Raw genomic sequence first — 19,758 nt, 5'->3', positions numbered from 1 at the left:
TGGCTGACGAGAAGCTCAGCTGGGACAGCAGAAAGCCAACCATGTCCTGGGCTGCATCAAAAGAAGTGTGGCCAGTAGGTCAAGGGAGGTGATTCTCATCCCCCTTTACTCAGCTCTTGTGAGACCCCACCTGTGGTACTGTGACAAATTCTGGAGCCCCCAACATAAGAAGGACATGGAGTTCATGGAGGAAGTCCAGAGAAGGGCCACAAAGATGATCCAAGGGCTGGAGCACCTCTCCTATGAAGACAGGCTGGGAGAGTTCAGGCTGTTCAGCCTGGAGAAGAGAAGACTCAGGGAGACCTTACAGTGGCCTTCCAGTACCTGAAGTGGGCCTACAGGAAAGGTGGGGAGGGGCTTTTTACAAGGGCTTGTAGTGGTAGGACAAGGGGTAATGGCTTTAAACTGGAAGAAAGTAGATTTAGGTTAGACATTAGGAGGAAATTCTTTAGTGTGAAGGTGGTGAGACACTGGAACAGGTTGCCCAGGGAAGCTGTGGAAGCCCCATCCTCAAAAGCGTTCAAGGCCAGGTTGGGTGGAGCTTTGAGCAACCTGGTATAATGGGAGGTGTCCCTGCTAATACCAGGGAGGTTGGAACTAGATTATCTTTAAGGTCCCTTCCAACTCAAACCATTCTATGATTCTGTGTTGGTACTTTTCAGCTCTGTTGGCAGAGATGCCCTCCAGCTAGCTATTCTGTTACTTCAGTTTTAAATCTGAAGGATTAAAAACATCTCTTCAGTTAATTACCTAAAGAAAAGTGTGTCCTTCACAGCTCCTCAGAGGTGCTTCCCCGTCAACTTTATTTTACTATGAAGGTTTGTTCTATTTACATGACCTGAAGGAAGCACCTGCTGGTCAAAATGAGTCTGAGCCATCCTCCCTTGTCTTCTAACTAAGCTTGGTGGGACAAGTGCTGTGGAAGTTCAGTTGCCTCTGTTCTAATCCCATGTTTTCTTGGAGCACTCTTTATAAATAATTGATGGACAGAAGCAATCATGAAGCAAGTTGGTCAATGGGATAGATGACTCTTTGAAGTTAAAGATGCTTCTACTTGTTTTAAGACTAATTATAAGAAACAGTGCTACAGCCATTTGGTTACCATGCACTCACTATGAATCCCTGTTCATGTGCTTGGCTCAGGCATGTGGCCAAGAAGAGCACTAAGCAACTTGGTGGGATGCAGGGAAGTGATGTGAAATTTCACGACGCTAAGTTCTTTCCCACCTTTTCTGTACGTTTTGTGGTTGGGCTGCAGCAGAAGGGCTCTGATCCCAAGCCGCTCAGTGAAGCTCTTGCAGCAAGCTGGGAAGTGACTCTTCCCTGTTTCAGCTGCATAGAGAATGCTGTTCTTCGGCTGCTGAAGCCCTGTCATTGCGTTTAGTGGTGCTTGATTATCAATGGCAATTTTGAGCTCAAAAGAGCTGGTGTTATGCAGGTGGTATTGAATACACAGCGCGGACTCTCTAGTAACACATACACAGACTTAGTTCCCGTGTAAGGAGGACCAGCCACCATCCTGCTTTCTCTCACTGGTAGCCACCACCCTGGAATAGGCAAACGAGCTACTCCTCCCTGGAAAGGGCTGAGCGATTCGGGCTTTCGCGGGAAGTGCAAGTTTCTCCGCCGGCGAGAGCGGGGCTGGCTCGGGACGGCGGGGCTGCCCCCCCTGCTGCCGGGGCTGCCCCCCCTGCTGCCGGGGCTGCCCCCCCTGCTGCCGGGGCTGCCCGGGCGCTGCAGCCGCGGCCGCTCCCGACGCCCCGCAAGGCCCCGCCGGCTGCGCTGCGGGAGGCGGGGGCGGCCGGGCCCGCAGCTGCGCGGCGGCGCTTGAAGGGCGGCCCCGCGGCGCAGGCCCCGCTCGCTGCCATGCTGCCCGCCCGCCTGCGGGCCCGGCCGGGGGGCAGCGCCCCGGAGGGCGGCCTCGCCTTCTACGTGGTGTGGGCGCTGCGGGAGCCGCCGCGGCGGCTCGGAAGGTGCTGACCGGGCCGGACCTGCCGTGGCCCGGGCGGGCGAGCGGTGGGGCCTGCCCGGCCCCCGCCCCGTCCCCTGCCCGGCCGTGGTTCTGCCCCGCGGGCCGGGGCAGCCGCCTCGCCCTCCCTGGAGCCGCCCCTGCCCTCCGGCTGCGGTGCCCCGGGCTGCGGTGCTCCCGTCCCAGCCTCACGCTTGTTCTGTCACGCCCCCCGGGCAGTCTCCTCTTTAACTGACGCACAGCCTCTTCTTTCTCCTTCCCCCGGCATAAGCCTGTTTGCAAACCTTTTTATATATTTTTATTGACCTGTTCCACTGCTTGATTATTATATTTGTTTTCTGTTCTTCCCTCCCCTCGCAGCCAGTCCAGCAAGATGGGTTTCCAGGCCTGGCTGCCCCTGCCGTTGCCAAAGCAGCTGGTGGTGTTCGGGCTGGGCGACTGGAGCTGTTACTCTCCAGACACAACCATCGCTGCGGACGTGCTGGTGTCCCCGGGCCTGGCCCCGCAGCGGGTCGGCACGCTGGAGCCCGCCTGCAGGTCGCTGCAGGAGCTGGTGCTGCTGGGGTGGCAGGATGGGTGTCCTGGAAAAGCTTTTTGCTCTTTGGTGCTGCCCTGTTCTGCTGGTGTTGTCCCAAAGCTGCTCGAGCCGCCCTGTCCTCCACCGTGGCGTTTGCTTTCTGGTGATTTTCAGCTAGTTTTTCTAGGTCCTTTCAGCTTCCTTTTGACTGCTTTCAGGGCTGGATCTTTTTTGGCTTTGGAGTGTTCCCAGCTGGTGTGAGAGCAGGAATTTTTCCCTGGTCATTGTTACTTTGTGGGCTGAAAATGCGTGGTCCTCTGTGCAGGTCTCTGGTGTGGGAAGGTGACTGGAGAACAGATATTTTCATGGCCTCATTGAAAGAGATGGACAAAGGCAACCCCGTGAAGCTTGTCCTGACTGTCAACGGACAGGTAAAAGAACTGATATCCTCCTCTCTTCCTGCCCTAGTTCCCAGCTGTTGTCACTGCTGAGCTACGGAACTTCCTCTTCCATCCTCCCTTTTTCCTTCTCTTTACTACTCCAAGGCAGAGCTGCCTCACATGGCTTTGCTAGTGCACATCGGTGCTGAGCCTCAACTGTGATGCTCCAGGCCTATTCCCTAGACACAGCTTTGCCAAAATACTTCACATGTTGCAGGAGGTGGGCAGCGGAGAGTGGTTCACTTGCAGTTCCACTCTCTCCTGAGCCTGTGGTACTTAGTCAGTTGTTTAACCTTGTGCTGAAGGCCTTGGATTTAGCACCTCCCAGAGCCTGGCTTTGCTTTTCTTTGTTTAATCTGTTGGTGCTGGAGATGAAAGCTGGGCTATTGCCTTGAAGGAAATCTGTTGCTTGCAAGACATCTCTTTGTGCACCCTTTGTGGATGGAGGCCACCACACTTGGTGTGTCCTTTTGTTCTCACTGTCGCTGTTTCTGTTACAGCTGCTCCGAGGTGTCTCCAGCAGCACGCCTGTCCACCCCTTCCTTGTCCCAGAGGCCACCCAGTCACCAGTGCTCCCAGCAGATGACATGCCCTTTGGTCAGGACCTCAAGTATCCTACTGTGGTATGTGTATCCTGGAGCCTTCCTCTCGTTATTTCAGTCTCCTTAGTAACTCCTCCCGCACCTGTAGCTGCACAGCTGATGTTTAGCAGAAGCATTTGCTGCTGTTCTCTTAGGGGAGACCTGGCTAAGTAAGTTTTAGAGCCGAAGATTCACTTGTTCTAAAGAAAGTGGTACTCTCCTTTGAAATGCCTTTGGAAGGATTGACTTTAACAGCCTTTTGTGGGATGATTGAACAGCCTGGTTACTCCTAGCACAGATGGCCTTTCTGCCCATCCTGTTGCCTCGTGCTAGCTGTGCCCATCACAGCCAGCAGTCTGAAAGTGTATAGCAGCTGGTAGCTGCCTTGCTCAGCATATGTGTGGGGACTGATACTGTGGGCATGCTGGCCCTGAAGACTCAACAGGAAGACAAGCCTGAAAACAGTCGCCATGTGAAACTAATCTCTGGCCCAGTAACAGACAGCTCGCAGTAGCCTCAGGTTATTCTGTTTAGGGCTGACTGTTACTCTTGTAATAGGTTATGAGTCAGAGTTCAGAGGTGACTGCTAGAGCATCCAGGCTTGGGAGGAAGGACGACCGCCCACCGCTGAGGACTCTGGCGTTACCCTGTGAGCAGAAGCCACCATCTGGCAAGGTGGAACCCACTGAGGCCTGGAGGAAGAGCCCTGTCCACTTCAAGAAGCCCAGGAAAGTTTTATTTGAACCCACAGTGTCTGAGAGAGATCTCGACGAAGAAGGTAAGTCTGGCACCTTCCAGTTTTATTTTATGGGTCTTGTCTGGACAGTCTGTCAGTGCTGCTGGGACAACTTCCCAGTCCATTTCTATGTGTATCTCCAAGGCAAGATGGGCTTGTCTGTCTTGGCTTGCAAAAAGACCAAGAACCACTTCTTGGTCCTGGATAAACTGCTTGGTGAATTGTTGCCTGTTGGGAAAAGGCCAGAAGTAGAACATGGGAAAATCTCAGTGCCAACACTCTGTATCATAATATAATATGTTTATCTCTTCATACAAGTAAAAGTGCTTTATAAATGAAAGCAAGTACCGTTAACCTTGTTTTACAAAAGAGTAAATTGAAGCAAAATAAAGTTGCCTACTGTGGCGTTCTGTAACCCTTCCTTTAGTCTGTTTGTTCCCTTCCTAACAGCACACCATTTGGTCCATAGGTGACACTGATTATTATTAAATTATAGAAAATATGAAAAGGAATATATGTGTAATTAATATAATTGTACCGACTTTTCAGTAGTGAGAAGGTAGCTGGCAAGGGGTTTGGAAACAAAACCTTTAGCTTCTGGAATGTGAATGACATTGTGGAATGTCACCTCCAGGATGTGACCAAGTTTGTGTGTAAATGTTTAACAATAACTCAGTGGTTCCCACGTGAAATGTCTTCTTAGGACTTTTCTTGCTTCTCACAAAGGCAAATACAGCTCCATCATAAAGTCACTTCTGCTGTAGGCAGTGTGAGAGGGAGGAGAATGAGCTTCTGTCAGAGGGGTTAAAATGCAATGGTGACAGCATGATGGCAGTCAATGGAAGTCTTGCCTGCATTTCTGCTCTTCTGCATTTCTTTTGAGACTTTCTTCAGGATTCTTAGTCTTGAATCTTGTTTGATGCAGTGAGATAGCTTTGTGCTGGGGGTTGGAGGAAGGAAGGCCAAAAGGCTCTTTAACTGTGGAGCTGAGCACTTTCCAGGGTATGTCTCTTGGCTGCTTGCTTTATGGGGCCGTCACTGTGTTTCCTCTGCAGATCTGGCAGTGGAGGAGTTGCAAGGTGAGAATCTGCTTCCTCGAACATGGTTTGTCTTTTCAGTCCCTTGGTGATGCCATTGGCTTTAATGTCACGAGCCCCATGTTTCATCCTTCATCTCCCCAGTGATCAAGAATAACAAGTAGGTTGTGTGTATATACTGTTCCGCTCCATGCAATTGCCCTCAGCATTGTCAGGCTCTCCAATACGCTTTTGTAGCCCCTCTGAATCTTGGGGGCCCCTCTGGGTGCATAGCCCTTTGAGGCAAAGGGTAAGATATGGAATGGACTCTGGTTAAAATGTTTGTTTTTACCTTGCTCAGCCATCTGCAGGGGCCTGGGAGAGGAAGGGAAGAGGAACAGAGCAGTACAAGGAATATCTCTGGAAGCAGCTCCTGGCTTCTGGTTGCTGTATGTTAGGCACTAACAAGCTGTCCCTGGGTAGCCCTCCTTCACAAGGAGTGACACAGGGGGACAGCACAACTGGCCTATCCCTTCTGGGGGTGGGAAGTCAATGGAGGGCATCCAGGCCTGTCTGAAGTGGCAGCCTGTATGCATCCTACATTCAGATGGAGCCTTTGCTGGCTCCCTCTGCTAGCATTGTCTGTCCTGGCACAGCAATTATTCCCCAGAGCCAACAGAAGATGTTCCTTAGGGAACCAACCCAGAGGGAAGGAACCTGAGGCCCTTACCTTCTTGTTTTTCCCCTCTAAGCTTTCAGCTGCCTTGCTCTCTCCAGCAGGGAAAGGAGCTGGGGGTGTCTCATCTGACTCGGCTCACAGCCCTGTGCTCTCCCCTCCCCAGGCAGTCCCAGCCCACGGTGGTGTCATGCCATGTGCCTCAGTGACCTGGAGACAGCTGTTCTGATCGGTGGAGAAGGTGTCAATCAGCAGTCCTGCAAGGATGCGTTCTGGAAGCTGGAAATTGGTGGGGACTTCAGGGCTGTCAAAGGCAATTGCGTTAGTAGGGTTTGAGGACAACTTACACAGGTGGGAGGGGGTATTCAGGGGTCTGTGTTTGAGGGACACACAGGAAAGATGTCACATCTCCTAGCATGATCACCAGGCTGAGCTGACAGTGTAGGGTGCCATGAGAAGCTGTGGGGTTCTATGTGAGACCCTTTCAGTTCCAGAAAGAGTGGGGTGAATTTTAAGGGGTAAAAGCAACAGTGTGGTTCACAGTCTGTTTGTGATGACTGGTGGAGAAGTGTGAGATGATATTCCAGTGCCTTGTAGCTTTCTGCACCTCACTTATCTTCTCTTCCACCTTATTATTCCCCACCTAGTGTTCCCCTTCACTCTTTACACAGAAACATTTCTGTACGAATCCCTTCTCTAGTCTTGAATCACAGGAGAGGAGAAGATAAAGGGAGCAAGGGCTTTACTGAAGATTTTATGACATATTCATTAAATCTGGAGAAATCAAGAGTGTCTTTGAATTCTCACACCATCTGTCTGGTGTTGATCCCACAGACAGTGATTTCTGGCTTCCAGTGGGTTTCCAGCTACAAAGGGCTGTGCCATCGTGCTTGCGTGGTCACACAGCTACCTATGACCCAGACACCAAGCGCATCTACATCTTTGGGGGCATAAGGGAGGACAAAGACTACAGTGGCATCTACATTTTGGACACAGTCACCTGGAAATGGCTCTTGGTGTCTGTAAGTACTGCAGTTCTTCCCAGACAAAAGCACAGGAGGGGTGGCAATTGATGATCCCTACTCCAGCAGTTTTGGACCACTGTTGCTGCAGGTTGTAGGAGCTGCTTAGTTGTGATTGACAGATAAAAAAAGTCTATGTTGAAAGGCCACAAGCTTGAGAGAAACCAGGGGCTGTGCTTACAGTGAATGAAGCAAGATGAAAAAAAGGTTGCTGCAGAGTGCTCTGTCTAACCAAAGTAATGGCCGGGAGGTACTGTACAAGTGGCAGAGGAAAATGGCCTCTTTTGAGCTGGTCTTCTCAAATCAGGGCCTGCTCTGGGCACAGGAGATCTCTGAGCTCTGTAGTTGCTTGTTATGGCCTTGCAGAGGGCCCTGTCAGTGGCAGGCTATCTGTCTCTTTCCTGGCTGAGTCACAAGGGGGCTTTTACAGAATAAGCCTGGGTGAGATCTTTCTGTTCTCTGTCATCTTGTGATGAAGCTGGGGTAGGAGGTTGACTTCCTTCTGTCATCAGAACATTCTGGTGGTGTCCAGTACCCGAAGGATGCACTGCCTGCCTATGTGGCAATGATCTGGCTGGGAGCCGATAAAGTGAAAACTGAGACTTGCTGAACTCACTGCATGATGTGGGTCCATTTCCTACAGGTCATGCAGCAAATAATGCCCTTCTCATAACAAACGTATATTCAACTTTTTCTAGGCTAAAGGGAGGATGCCAGTGCTTGCCTACCACACTGCAACTATCTACCGCAAGGAGCTCTTTGTTTTTGGAGGGACTTTCCCCAAAAAGGCATCACTGGCAGTTGGACCCTGCAGCAATATGCTCTATATCTTCAATCCAGAGCATGAAATTTGGTACCAACCAATCTCAGAAGGGGAGAAGCCTCTGCCAAGGCTTGGGTGAGAGTGCTCTCATCCTAAGCCCTCTAAAATATAGTAGGAAGCCTCTGCTCACCTTCCCTCCCACCCCACTGTAATTTCCTAAATATTAGGTGATTGTTTTCCACTGTCTGCTCCTTAAGATAGAGCTATGATTTGAGCAGTGCTGCTCCCAGTACCTCCTGTCACAAGTCCTGATGGGATCCTGTCCTTGGGCTGCAGTGGCTGCAGGCAGAAGCAGGTGTAGACTGTGTAGCTAAGACAGCCTGATAGCAGAGGCCAAGGCTGAAACTTCAGTTTTGGGAACTTACGGAGATATTTTGTTCACTTGCTTCTTCTCTGCCCAGACATTCAGCTACTCTACTGAAGAACAAGCTGCTGATTTTTGGGGGGCGGAGGACTTCTCTCTACCTCAGTGACATGCACATCCTGGATCTGGGTAAGAAAGTCTGTGGCAGGTGGATGTTGTGGGAAGGTCAGTTCTAAGGCAGGGACTGGGGAATGAGGCATGCTCGATGGGAAGGTAGCATTAACATCGGAAAAAATTGTGACCAGACAACGCAGGTGGAAAGCTACGGGGTAAAAAACTTTCTGGAGTAAAAGGGAAGGGAATGGGGAAAAACAGGAGACTGATTTTTTTGGATGAAGCTGGGTAACAGAGAATGCAGGTTGCTGATGTGGCAGAGCATGGGAGTTTTTGTCTAGTTACGAGGCTGAGCATTTTAGACATTTCACCTCCCTTTCCCCTGGCTGTCAGGTTTCATGGAGTACACACCAGTCCCCCTCCTTGCTGGACAGCCTTCCTCTCGTTGGTAAGATCCTATTGCAGACCCAGGAACTATCTTCTTCCCTTCCTCTTCCCCTTTCTCTTTGAATGGTGCTTGTGATCAGACCCAGTTGCATATCTCTGTCCCACTAGTCAAAATACAGTGGATGGCCCCTCTGCTGTGGGACTACACATTCCTGTGCTGTCCTAGGTGGTGCTTGTGGGGTTGGAGGAGGGTACAGACCCCTTAGTCTTCCTGTAAATGTGCCTTTCAGTCTAGGGAAGGTTTTCTGCCGTGTGCTAGAGACCTGTATTGCCTGCTGTTTGGTCTCCACAGTACCTAGAGTACAACAGACAGAGAGGAAGAAATCTTGTACCAAGACTATACTGTTCCTAAAGGGACACTATTCCCACTAGAACAATGACCTAAATGGGACCAAAGCCCAGCTACCCTGCTATCTCACTCCATAGAGCAAAACATGAGAGTTCTGATAGCTCCTTCTGAGATAATGAGGTGCTGTTCAGGCCTGATTATGGCCTGACCTGTAGTGGCAAACAAACAGCTCTTTCAGGGTTATTCAGCAAGTCAGAGCAGAACAAAAGCAGAAGTGAACGTCCATTCCACAGCTTAAGCCCCCAGCCTCCTGCTGAAGTCTGCCCACCCCTGCCCATTGCTGACTGAGGCAACCCCAGCAGGCTTTGCTGTCTTCACTTTTTGACTTCGATTTGGTTGCAGTTTTCATGCAGCTCTGGCTGTGTCGGACCAGAAAGTTCTGATCAGTGGAGGTTGCAATGCCAAGGGAGCCCTGCAGGATGCCTTTGTCTTCCACCTAGGTGAGTGACTGTCCCTCCCCTCCTGGTTTCCATAGCTGAACGTGACTATTGGGCTGCGGTGGTGTTTCTCAACACCTAGTCTGGTCCATTTGTTTCATCCCTTGCACTAGGACTGGGTTTGTCAGTATTGATAGTTGCTTTCTACTTCAGATACCCTTTCATGGAGCACAGTGATCCACCACGACCTCTGCTCTGTGCCCCGAGCTGGCCACACATTGCTTGACCTGACTCCTGCTCACCTGATAGATGTGGACAAGGAGAACAAAGATGAGCATAACCTGCACATGGTGTTGATCTTTGGGGGCTCCAACTGTGCTGGGACCTTTTACAACAGCACAGTCAAGATGCAGCTGGACCTAGGATAATGCACAATACTCAGAATGAGCCAAGGGCTCTCCAGCAGCCTGAATACAGACATGGATGGCAATAAATGAGTCCAAGCAGTATGGCAGTCCAAGTATCTATATGTAGGTGAATGTTACCTTGGCACAAGAGATTGCAGGTTTGTGAAGCCTTTCTGAGGGCCACAGGTATTGCCCTCTTAGGGCAGCTGATATACAGCATCTGACTGACAGAAAGTCCTTCCCGTATCTCTGGCTTGGTACCTGGACTTGGGTGGCAAAACATTATGTGGGATATGAGCTGGGTCTGTGCAGGAACAGTCATAGGCTTATGGGTTTCCCTTCTTGCCCTATAGGTTTCTGGACTGGCATTCCTGGGGTGCTTTCAGCTCTGAAGGTGACTCGGGTGTTTGGTTTTATTTGGAATGAATGGAATGGGATTTACTCCCTTTGCTTGGAAGCTTCTCACAGTGAAAGTACAGGTGTGATTCTGGTTTGGAGGGAATCTGGGGTGGTATTCCCAGATGGGAAATAAGTCTGCAGCTGAGGACTGGGAAAACACCTAGAGCAGTGTCTGGGAAAAGGAAGAGAATGCTGTGATTTTCAGCACGCAGGAGTGAGCTGGTTGTGTCCTGCTGATTATGGCACAGCCACCTCACTTTGCTCTAGACAGACCCTTATTATAAATTCTGCATCACTGCTGCTAGACATAAGAGGTAGAAATCAGCTGTCTCAGGCTGTAATTCTGTTGTCATTGCAAGGGGTGGCAGAGTTGTTGACTACTGGCTCTTCTAAGACCCATGGGACCCAACAAGGGTTGGGATTAAGCTGTCTCCTGTTAAGAGACTAGCTCTTACTGGTTATATCCATAGTTCTACTGATTATGCCATAGCTCTGAGGCAGCTGCAAGGACAAGAAGCCTGCTAGGTTAGTAATGCACTGTGTACATTGGTTCTGTGATGCTCTTTCTGTAGGTGGTAGAAAGAAGCAGTCCCTGTGCAGAGTCCAGAATTGGCTCAATGCCTCAGTTGTTTGTGGCCACACTCCCCACCCCAAAGCCACACAAAGGGGACTTCTGTTAATTATGGATGCTTCTGCTTTAATCTGTTTCATGGAGATACCTGAGATAGGAAAAAAAAACAACACAGTTGGAAGTGGTTGAAAGGTTTCTATCTCAGGCGTAGCTCCTTTAAGTCATCTACTTCCAGATCCTCTGTCTTTCTTCCCATTCAGATGAAAGTAAAACAATAGTATTAGGGTCTTCTGCTGGCACTGAAGTCCTACTCAAGCTGTAGCTGTTGTCCTCTTTGACACTGCAGCTTACTTGATTTCATGAGTAAGAAGGGCTTCAGGCTTGCAGCTCTGCAGGAGTATCTGGCTGCCGGGATGGATGGCTTACTTTGAATGCCTCTAACTCCAGGAGAGCTTTGTTTATTCTGGTTATTGTGGGATATGGACCCATGTCCACTTTGAACCTGCAAAAGGCAAAGAATTTGTGAAGTACTCTTGAGTTGGGCAGCGTTGAGCAGAAGGGTAGAGCAGTGTGCTGTGCCTGCCTAGCATGGGAGAATCTCACAGGCTGGGGTACTTTTGCATTAAGAGAAAAGGTTCATCCTTGTAGGTTTAAAAACAAATGCTAGAAGAAAAGTTAGCTAGTTCCTCTGTCTTCACTTTTACATAGTGTGCAGCACAGTGTAAGAAGGCACTGTGCTTTTCTGGGAAATCGTGCAGCCACTACTTGCACAGATTTAAGGCTTTCAAGAAATAGAGTCAGATTAACCTTTTCCCTTTGTGTACAGTGTAAATATAGGGCAAACAGGGAGAGAGTGTGCATTTCAAGCAACCTTGTTTTTTCTAAGGACATAGACCAGTTTCCTTCCAGGGGCCTCTGAGAAGAGAGCCCAGCCCCTTACTGTCAAGAGCTTCCAAAAGAGAGAGTATTTATGACATGCGAAGAAGAATCCATAACTGGATAGGACAGGTAGGAGGGATGCTTTCCCAACAAGAAGCAGCAGAAGGTGAACTCTTGACAGCCCAGCACCAGGAGTAGGTGCCCTTGAAAAGCACTTCAAGCTTAGCATTACTTACCTTTCAGCATTGGCAACTTGAGGCACCAAGCACAGATCAGCCATGGAAACCTGCAAATGTAGCAGAGAGAAGGGGTCAGAGTAACTTGGAGCCTGTCCTGTCACACTTCACTGTGGTGGCAGGCTTTAACAGCAGGATAGAAATAATTTTATCAGCCATTACAGAGGACCTGTCACAACATTCCCATTCTTTAATCCAGCATAAATAATACAACAGTAGTTCAAGGAAAGGAACTTCACAGGCATCACTAGTAGAAGAAGCCTTCAGGGAGCTTAATATTTACCACCTGATTATCGTGACCTCAAGGGGACTGTGCTTCTACAGCAACTGCCTCTGAGCAAACAAGTCTGCTGGCAAGCTGCAGAGGGAAGGGGGAGTTTGCATGGCTGGGAAAAGATTAATAGATTTTGCTTTTTGCATTGTAGGAGTATCAAGCATCTCCTGCCAGTGTCAAGACCTGATATGTGATAAGGGCTTTGTACACAGCCTCAGGGACTTGCAATCTGAAAAGGTGGCTCAAGGACTGTATATCTAGCTGCCTATCCACCTAGAAGCAGCTGTCCCCACCCCATTCACCAGGTCAAAAAGCTCTGGGTGCCTCTCAGAGCACACATTATTCTCCAGTGTAAGATCTCATAAATAGCCTTGGCCCACCAAGGGCTTCAGTTCCGTAAGGCTCTGACTGGACAATTCTCTGCATCACAGGTTATTGCATGAGCCTTCTTTTTTGGCAGGCTTTTACAAAGAAGATCAAATTGCCTGCCAAAAAGGGCTACTAAATAGAAGAGACCTGGGTGGTCTCTGGCTTGGTAAAGGTCTGAAGAGCTTGTATGTGAGCTCTCTGAAGTCTGTCCATGTTAAATTTAGATGAACACAGCAGGAAAATACAGTACAACTTCATTAAAGGTTCCACAGAACAGAGGTAAGAACTGAACTTGTGTGTCTTGAGCCAAGCTTTGCCCTTGTGACAGGACACTCTGAACTCCAAATCTCTTAAAGATGACATATATGTAATTTGTTTCTACATCCTTTAGTAGCAGCCAGATCCTAGATACAGCTGCAGAACCTGGCCATCGGCAGGTTTCAGGCAGGGACAAGTAAACATCTCTAACTATTTGCAAGTCAGTAACGGCCTAAGTAGGATCCATGCAGCTGTTTCTCTTAAGGTGAAGGCACTGCATGTAACTCCAGGCACAAGATGGGGTTCAGCTGTGTCTCCACAACTAATTTCCTTTCCTATTTTATGGAATATACTGGGGTTTTCAGTTCTCCAATGGTACACAACACTCTCTCAGATACTTACTTCATCCCCCACACAGTAGCGCCCAGCAGTGTGCTGCAGAATCTGCTCCAGTGCTGCCAAGAGAGGTGGTACACTGGAGTGAGGCACTGGAAGCTCATTTGAAATGGACACCAAAGACCTCTGAGACAGGGAATTATGAACAAAGGCATTTTGACCCTGAGCTGAGTCTGAGAAAGGAGCGATTTGGGACAGAACCTAGAAGAAACAGAAATCCTACAACAGTGTAGCTATATAGAAGGCCCTTCACCTTTTTGGGACCCAAAGCAATGCACCTGAAATACTAAAAGGACAATGTAGAGATGTGTGAGAGTGGGGAAGGGAAAAATGCAAGGGTTCAGTCAGTTTGTGTTTGTCCAGAAGTGAAGATGGGCCTGCCATTCCAGCACATGGAGGAAAGGGTTTTGAGGAAACAATAAGCACTTTATTCCTCTCAAGGAGGTAAAGAAATACTCTCCTAGGTTCTGTGAGAGTTCGCCATGAGATGTATTCTCTCTGATGACAAAAGCATATCAATACACTTTGCTAGAACTTGGAAGCAAAAGGTGCTTATTTGGAAGCAGCTGGGTGGAAAGGAGCGTCATGCATGAGGGTGAAGCAACTGCTTTGGGGTACAAGATGGCCTCAGGCTTTCCCTCTTCCATGCATAGCAGTAGAAGCACATTGCTGACAGTGTCTTTCCTCTGAGACCCTGGAGTGCTAGCAGCCAGGCTCCCCAACACACCAGCACAGGGAGATTGTTTGTTCTGCTTGAGGAGGAAAGTAGGACCCCAGCAGCACAGGGTTTTGAAGGGTCAGTCAAAGTGCTGATCACTTTGGCTATGGGACACACCTTGGAAGCCAGACATGATGCAGTTCTGAGCCCATTCCATTTTTTTCTCCCCCATTTGTTTCAGGACACTCAGGTTCTGTGAAGGCAAGTGAGTTCCAGGTTAGATTTACCACTGCTGGCTGGATCATGCCTACTACCTCATGTAGTGAAGGAGACAGGAGATAAGGAGGTGCCAAGCCTGAAGCCCCAGCCTAAGTTCAGCCTTCTGGGTCAGCACTGACCTTGCCCTCACAGAACCAATGCACCCTTCTCTCTCTCTCCTGGGACTGCCCTTCTGCAACAGCTGCCAGGATGTCCCCTTGCCCCTCTGCCTTTGGGATTACTCAGTTGTTGTCTTCCTAAAGCATGCTAGACCCTGCAGTGAAGCTGGATGAGTTCAGCTGTTTCTGGAAAGAACTCTGGGGTGCTATAGGATTTTCTTTATAGGAAATACTGCATTGTTGCCATTGGCAGATCAGGAAGAGGCTAAGCAGAGATTTCATTTGGTGACACACAGTCTTAAGGTCTGCCACTCTATTGGCTGGCAGCAATTTAAAAAGACTGAACTTTTCAGAGATACAGACTCCTGGAAACCCATCCTGGTTTTCTTATTTGCATGGATATGACAAGGCAATACCTGGAGTGGCTGAATACCAGACACAATGTGATCCGCGATCATTCGGACTTGGGCTCTCTTCTTTGGATCCTGGGGCAGGAGCCTGGGGTTAGGACGGGTGTCTTCTAGGTAATGAATTATAGCTAGCTGTAACAGACCAAAGTTTAAGGGGAGGCTATTGCAGAGTCGAGGGAAAGTTCACAACCTGAGCAGGTAGGTGAGGGGAGCCAAGAGAATACAACAGGTTCTGAATTAAGTTTGTTACCAATCCAAGCAAAAGATTATCCCCTTTGATGGTCTGCTTGGGACCTTGTCATTCAGCCCAGCTGCAACTTCCTGCAAACCCTGGCACAGCCATCTAAGGCAGACTACAAACTGCTCAGTGACAGGTGGAGCTATGAACCAAAGCTGAATTGAGCTTAAATCCTTGACAGCGTTCCCAGCAGAGTCTGTGTGCTACTTCTGCCCCCAAGTGGGACTCTTTATCACAAATGCCATCTCTTTTCCAGTGCACAGAAGAGAGCCTGGGGAAGAGATGGGGCAAAGCCACCCCCTCAAGACTGGCAGCAGGCTGGAGGGAATGGTTAACAGGGATGTGGCTGGTAACTCACCGACTGAGAAAGGGTGATGCCATCAATTTTCAAGGCTGGGACTTGCTGCATTGGATTCATTGCCTTGAATTCAGCAGAAAACTGTGGAAACAAACCTGAGATTACTGAAACACGAAATTATTCTTCCTTGTTTTCTTCCCCTATAACCCAACTACCAAATCTTTATTTTTTTTTTACTTGGCTTTTCTCTCTACCTTAGTGCTAATGTTTGCAGTAAGATATATGATTAGCCTACAGCAGACTCTCACTGGGGCTTAGGAATCACTGCATCCAAGACCAGACTGTCTTACTTCTTTATAAACCACCAATTCAAATCCCAGGATGGGTAGTACTGCAGCAGTGTCACTATTACCATTTCAGCTCTCCAACTCCATCTTAGTCCATACTGGCACATCAAGCCAGTCATACTACGAGGTGCATGACCCCCCAGCTAAGGCCCCCTGAATAAATTCTCAGTGAGGATCTCTTCTGGCAACCCACCTCTTCCTTTGGCATGTCCTTCACCATCCCTTGCTGTATCATTTAGCATCTTTTGGACACCACAGCACCACCACACACACTTTCTGGTGTTATCTGAGTGAGGTCGAGTCTATGTGTAAAATGCAGTACAGCTTCTCTGAAGTCTGAGTGCCAGATATGTTCAGTTATATCATGCTAAGCAGGAGCAAAAGATAATCAGCCTGCTATGAGACTCAGTCACAGATGTTAAAGAGAGAAGATCACCTGCAGCCATCTCCCTCTATCCTGCATGCCAGGGACTAACATTGCTTTAAAGCAACTATTCATTACAGAGAAGCAGTGAGGAATTCAGGAATTTTGCTTGTGAGCTTTCTAGTGCTGAAGCCAGTTCTAATGATCTCCGAGCTCAGTACCCTTGGAGAGAGCAATGGTAGCTGTGTCCTTACCTGCTGTCCCCCATCTTTCAGGAGGTTCACTGGCACCACATCATAGGCAATCCCTTTCAGAGCCAGTGCTAGGGAGAACAGAGTGTACAACATCAGACAGGCACACAGACCAGTTTCATTGGTGATGAGATTAGGGAAATGTTACCATCTCCATTTGAAAAAAAGTATGGCTTTAAAACCAAAAATATTCTATCTCCCAAGAAAGGTGACCTGAGTCTACTGATAGTGCCATGGCAAATGAAGGACCAAAGCACTAAAGAACAGTCCTGGCAAAAACACTACATTATTCAAAACAAGCTTTGCCACTCTTTGCAGCACAGACCCTCCCAATGGGGCTTATACAGGGGCAGGGGGGCTGTGCTCACCTGCAAATCCTTGCTTAAGACTGTCTCAGTCCAAGTCGGGACCATTCCCAGCCCTACTTAGTTTTCAAACCTGGGCAGACCAGAATCTGAGGCAGTACTGGTGTGAAAAGGGAGTGCAGGGCCCTTGTAGATAATGCAGAAGAAACAGCCATCTGCATCATGTTAGCTTTACAGAAGGAGTACTTCCCTCTAACTAGCTGCAGGCTGAGCAAAGCCCTCCTGTTTGTTCCTTTCCCCCTGCCCCAGGCAAGCTGTGGTATTCCCTTCCCTCTCACTCCAGAGAAGCAAGGGAAAATGCCTCACTGCTCCAGGATCATGTTTGCTGATCTCTCTCTTAATAAGTGACTAATTAATTGGGTTAGTGAAGGGGAGGATACTGCAATAACATCAAGACAAAACAAGAGATCAACACTGGATCTTACCAATTCTCACTCTCCAAGAGCAGGAGCTTCGGAAATAGCTGTAAAGTATTGGCTGAGAAGAGAGAGACAGGTGAAGTCATTACATGATGGGAACACCAGGAGAACAATGCATCAACAGAAGGCATTTCAGAAACTGTGAGACAAGGCAGAGTGAGGTTTGGGGGAGAGAGGGCTCCTTCCTAAAAGTGACTTCCTGTTTTGCATGTACAGGTAGCGTCACGGTCTCTCATGCTGGCTCTCTGAATATTTAGTTGCATCTGCTGTTTCCAGCAGCAATGCACAAATGACCTTAAAATTATCCCCTACAAAGCTTCCCTCTTTATCCCTATCAGATATTGCTAACTTTATCTCATCTTGGATTTTTAAAGCAAATTCCTCATTGATTGTGACAAGCACCTGAGCTGGGTATTTGCGTGGCATGAAATGGCTTTTCCAGCCACGTAGGGCAGGGCAAGGCCTCTTTCCAAATGAGAAGAGCTGCCACTGTTCCAGATGAATGCCAGGAAGGCAGACAGCTCATCTCTACCTGAACTGCAGCACCAAGGCAGCTTTCACAGACTCTTCCACCCTATCCAAGCTCTCACCTTTTCAGATGCCATGGTCAGTGTGTGCAATCCACTCCAGGAAATAAGAACAACCTATTTGCTTTCCCTTTTAACTCAGCTGGGCTGGGGGAAGGCTTCTCTCCTAAAGCCAATGAAAAAAGGACTATGCCCCCAAATCTGTGCCCAGGGTATGAAAACCATCCAGTCAGATTAAATCCTGAGTGACTGCAGTCAGCTGCATCCACATCCCTCTCTGCTGTGCTGCAGCCCCAGCCCTGACAGCAGAACCATTACCCAGCTTTGAGTTTGGAAGCACATTTAGGAACCATCCTTATTTCCCTGGCTTTTTGTCCAGAGATAAACAAGATATCTAAAGAGTCTGTCAGGCTCTCAGCAGCTGACAATGCAGAAAGATAGCCCTGGGGAACCAAACAAGGAAACTGAAGCCATGAGTAGAATTTCTGTTTCGCTAGGGCATGACTGCCACCTCCCCAAAGAGGGGCTGCTTTTGTGGGGAGGACCCTCAGGGTCCTCCTGTAGCCCTCCTTGGTGCTGACTGAGGTTGCATGCCTGGGAGTGGCTGCTACTCTGCTCCTGGGCCAACTTTGTACAAAATAGGAGGCTCGGGTTTTTTTGTGTTACCATCTTTCCTTTCCACACAGGAAACTGGTGCTCATGCATGTCTCTAAATAAACCCGTAATCATGTTTTTCCTTCCTTCCATAGATCCATGGCATGCCAGGGATCTCTCTGTGTCTCCACCCTCTCAAAATGCATAGAAGTTATAGCAGAAACCGACAGGAAGGCAGAAAAAGGCTGGGATTTGCTCACTGACACACAATCTGTCAACAAAACACCTGAGGATCTCTGTGCTCCAGTCCTTTTTGTAAACTTGATGCTTCTCTTTCAGTTCAGATTGGTTCAAATAACTTTAAATGAGCTATGCACTTGATTAAATTCCTCTAGTCAAATGGTTTGTAATTGAGGAGGGAAGCGATGGCAGTATTGGCAGACTTCTGTGGACTAAGTACTTACTGATTTTTTTTTTAAACTCTCTACTTCTGGAATCCACACATTGAAATCTCAGCTATGCTTCTTTAAAAATGTCTGGCCTGCTGAGTTGCAGGGAAAAAGACAAAAATGATCTTCAAAAGGGAAACATACAGCATTCATGACACACTATTTTTACTTGTTTTTCCTGTGGACTTGGCTGATGATTTTTTGGCTCAGAAATTCATGTCCTTCACCACATTTGTTCTGGACTCTGGCCTTTCAGCTGGCAGAGGCATTTCTCCTGATCCTCTCTACACTTCTTGGTTGTTTTTGCAGTCTGCGCTATCAGTTGTAATAAATTGTGCTAAGCTAATTGCATCACTCTGTAATTTCGAGGCCCCAGGGGATTTCACCAAAAAGAACATGGAAAACAACCCGTCCCTCAGCTGGGAACTGTCTCCAGAGGCTGGGGCATGCAGGGATCTTCTCAGTTCATGCTGGTTTGCTCCCAGCAGCAGGGCAGATCCCAGGCAAAGCCATCAGCTAAGTAAAGACTAGGGACAGCAGGACTGCTTTGCCCTCAGTGCACAGGTCTCAGAGTGACATTAACACTCAGTCTTCCTTGGGGAAGGTCTGAGCATGGGCCAGGGGAGTAGCCGGGAAGAAGTGTCTCCGTTTAGAACCACGTGGGGTACAGCCCCCTAAGCTGCGGGTTAGACCAGTTGGAGCCAGGACAGCGGAGGGACACTTGCCTCACGTCTACTGAGACTTCTGGTTTGGCTCTGTTTTCACTTCCAGTGTTAGCAGTGGAGTGAGGGAAGTTTGGGCTTAAATCCCAATCTAGAGTAAAAATGTGGAAATGCATTTCCCGGTGTGTGCTGAGCCTTGAGGTTCCCAAGCCCATCGGCTTCACTGTGGGGTCCGCGGGGTCTCAGCTGACACCACCGCTCCCTCGAAAGGCCCCGGGTGTATTTCGCACGGAGGCAAAGGCCCCGCTCGCTACCGACGGACCCGAGTGCGGGCCGGGGCCCTGGAAACCTACCCGGGGGACGCAGCGCGCGGGGCCGGCAGCAACCCTCGCGGCACCGGACGCTGACCCCCGCCAGCTGCCCCGCTTCGCCGGGCGCCCGCCTCGCTCCCCGCCCTCCCGCCGGGGCCACTTCGCGGAGAGAACGGGGAGCCGGCGCCGCGTACCTTGGCCGCGGCAGAGCTCATCCCGCGCCGGGGGCCGCTGCCAGCCGGCTCCTGCTGGGGCCGCCCCGGCCGGCCTACATCTCCCGGCGTGCCCCGCGCCCCCGCCGCCCCGGCCGGCCTACATCTCCCGGCGT

The 19,758-nt window shown here is 49.3% G+C and overlaps 2 protein-coding genes and 1 long non-coding RNA gene across 6 annotated transcripts; 2 read left to right on the top strand and 1 right to left on the bottom strand.

The window, feature by feature from the left end:
• The first annotated feature begins 1,844 nt into the window (after positions 1-1,844).
• LOC127385915 (uncharacterized) lies at positions 1,845-9,878 on the top strand. 2 transcript variants are annotated; one of them, XM_051622144.1, is made up of 12 exons: positions 1,845-1,973; positions 2,812-2,917; positions 3,427-3,549; positions 4,066-4,285; positions 5,299-5,322; positions 6,102-6,224; positions 6,770-6,957; positions 7,656-7,855; positions 8,182-8,273; positions 8,592-8,646; positions 9,337-9,434; positions 9,585-9,878. In XM_051622144.1, the coding sequence occupies exons 1-12, from the start codon at positions 1,867-1,869 to the stop codon at positions 9,797-9,799; spliced, it is 1,551 nt and encodes a 516-aa protein (XP_051478104.1). In that variant the 5' UTR covers positions 1,845-1,866; the 3' UTR covers positions 9,800-9,878. The 2 variants fall into 2 exon arrangements, with proteins under 2 accessions (XP_051478104.1, XP_051478103.1); XM_051622143.1 differs by lacking the exon at positions 1,845-1,973 and adding an exon at positions 1,997-2,506.
• Positions 9,879-10,857: 979 nt separating this feature from the next.
• GSTZ1 (glutathione S-transferase zeta 1) lies at positions 10,858-19,725 on the bottom strand. 3 transcript variants are annotated; one of them, XM_051621771.1, is made up of 9 exons: positions 19,625-19,725; positions 16,894-16,945; positions 16,107-16,174; positions 15,202-15,282; positions 14,612-14,737; positions 13,996-14,071; positions 13,167-13,219; positions 11,864-11,913; positions 10,858-11,250 (listed from the first exon to the last, which is right to left on the bottom strand). In XM_051621771.1, the coding sequence occupies exons 1-9, from the start codon at positions 19,643-19,645 to the stop codon at positions 11,124-11,126; spliced, it is 654 nt and encodes a 217-aa protein (XP_051477731.1). In that variant the 5' UTR covers positions 19,646-19,725; the 3' UTR covers positions 10,858-11,123. The 3 variants fall into 3 exon arrangements, with proteins under 3 accessions (XP_051477731.1, XP_051477733.1, XP_051477732.1); XM_051621773.1 differs by lacking the exon at positions 19,625-19,725 and adding an exon at positions 19,473-19,493; XM_051621772.1 differs by lacking the exon at positions 19,625-19,725 and adding an exon at positions 17,478-17,568.
• LOC127385730 (uncharacterized) lies at positions 16,944-18,803 on the top strand. The gene is made up of 2 exons (XR_007889731.1): positions 16,944-17,103; positions 18,164-18,803. It is a non-coding gene; the product is annotated as an uncharacterized LOC127385730 (long non-coding RNA).
• Positions 19,726-19,758: the final 33 nt, after the last annotated feature.

The sequence above is a fragment of the Apus apus genome, chromosome 5, assembly GCF_020740795.1.
Source record: "Apus apus isolate bApuApu2 chromosome 5, bApuApu2.pri.cur, whole genome shotgun sequence".
In the NCBI taxonomy this organism is placed as follows: Eukaryota; Metazoa; Chordata; class Aves; order Apodiformes; family Apodidae; genus Apus; species Apus apus.
The sequence above is the reverse complement of the archived record's forward strand: the minus strand, read 5'-3'. Positions and strand labels throughout refer to the sequence as shown.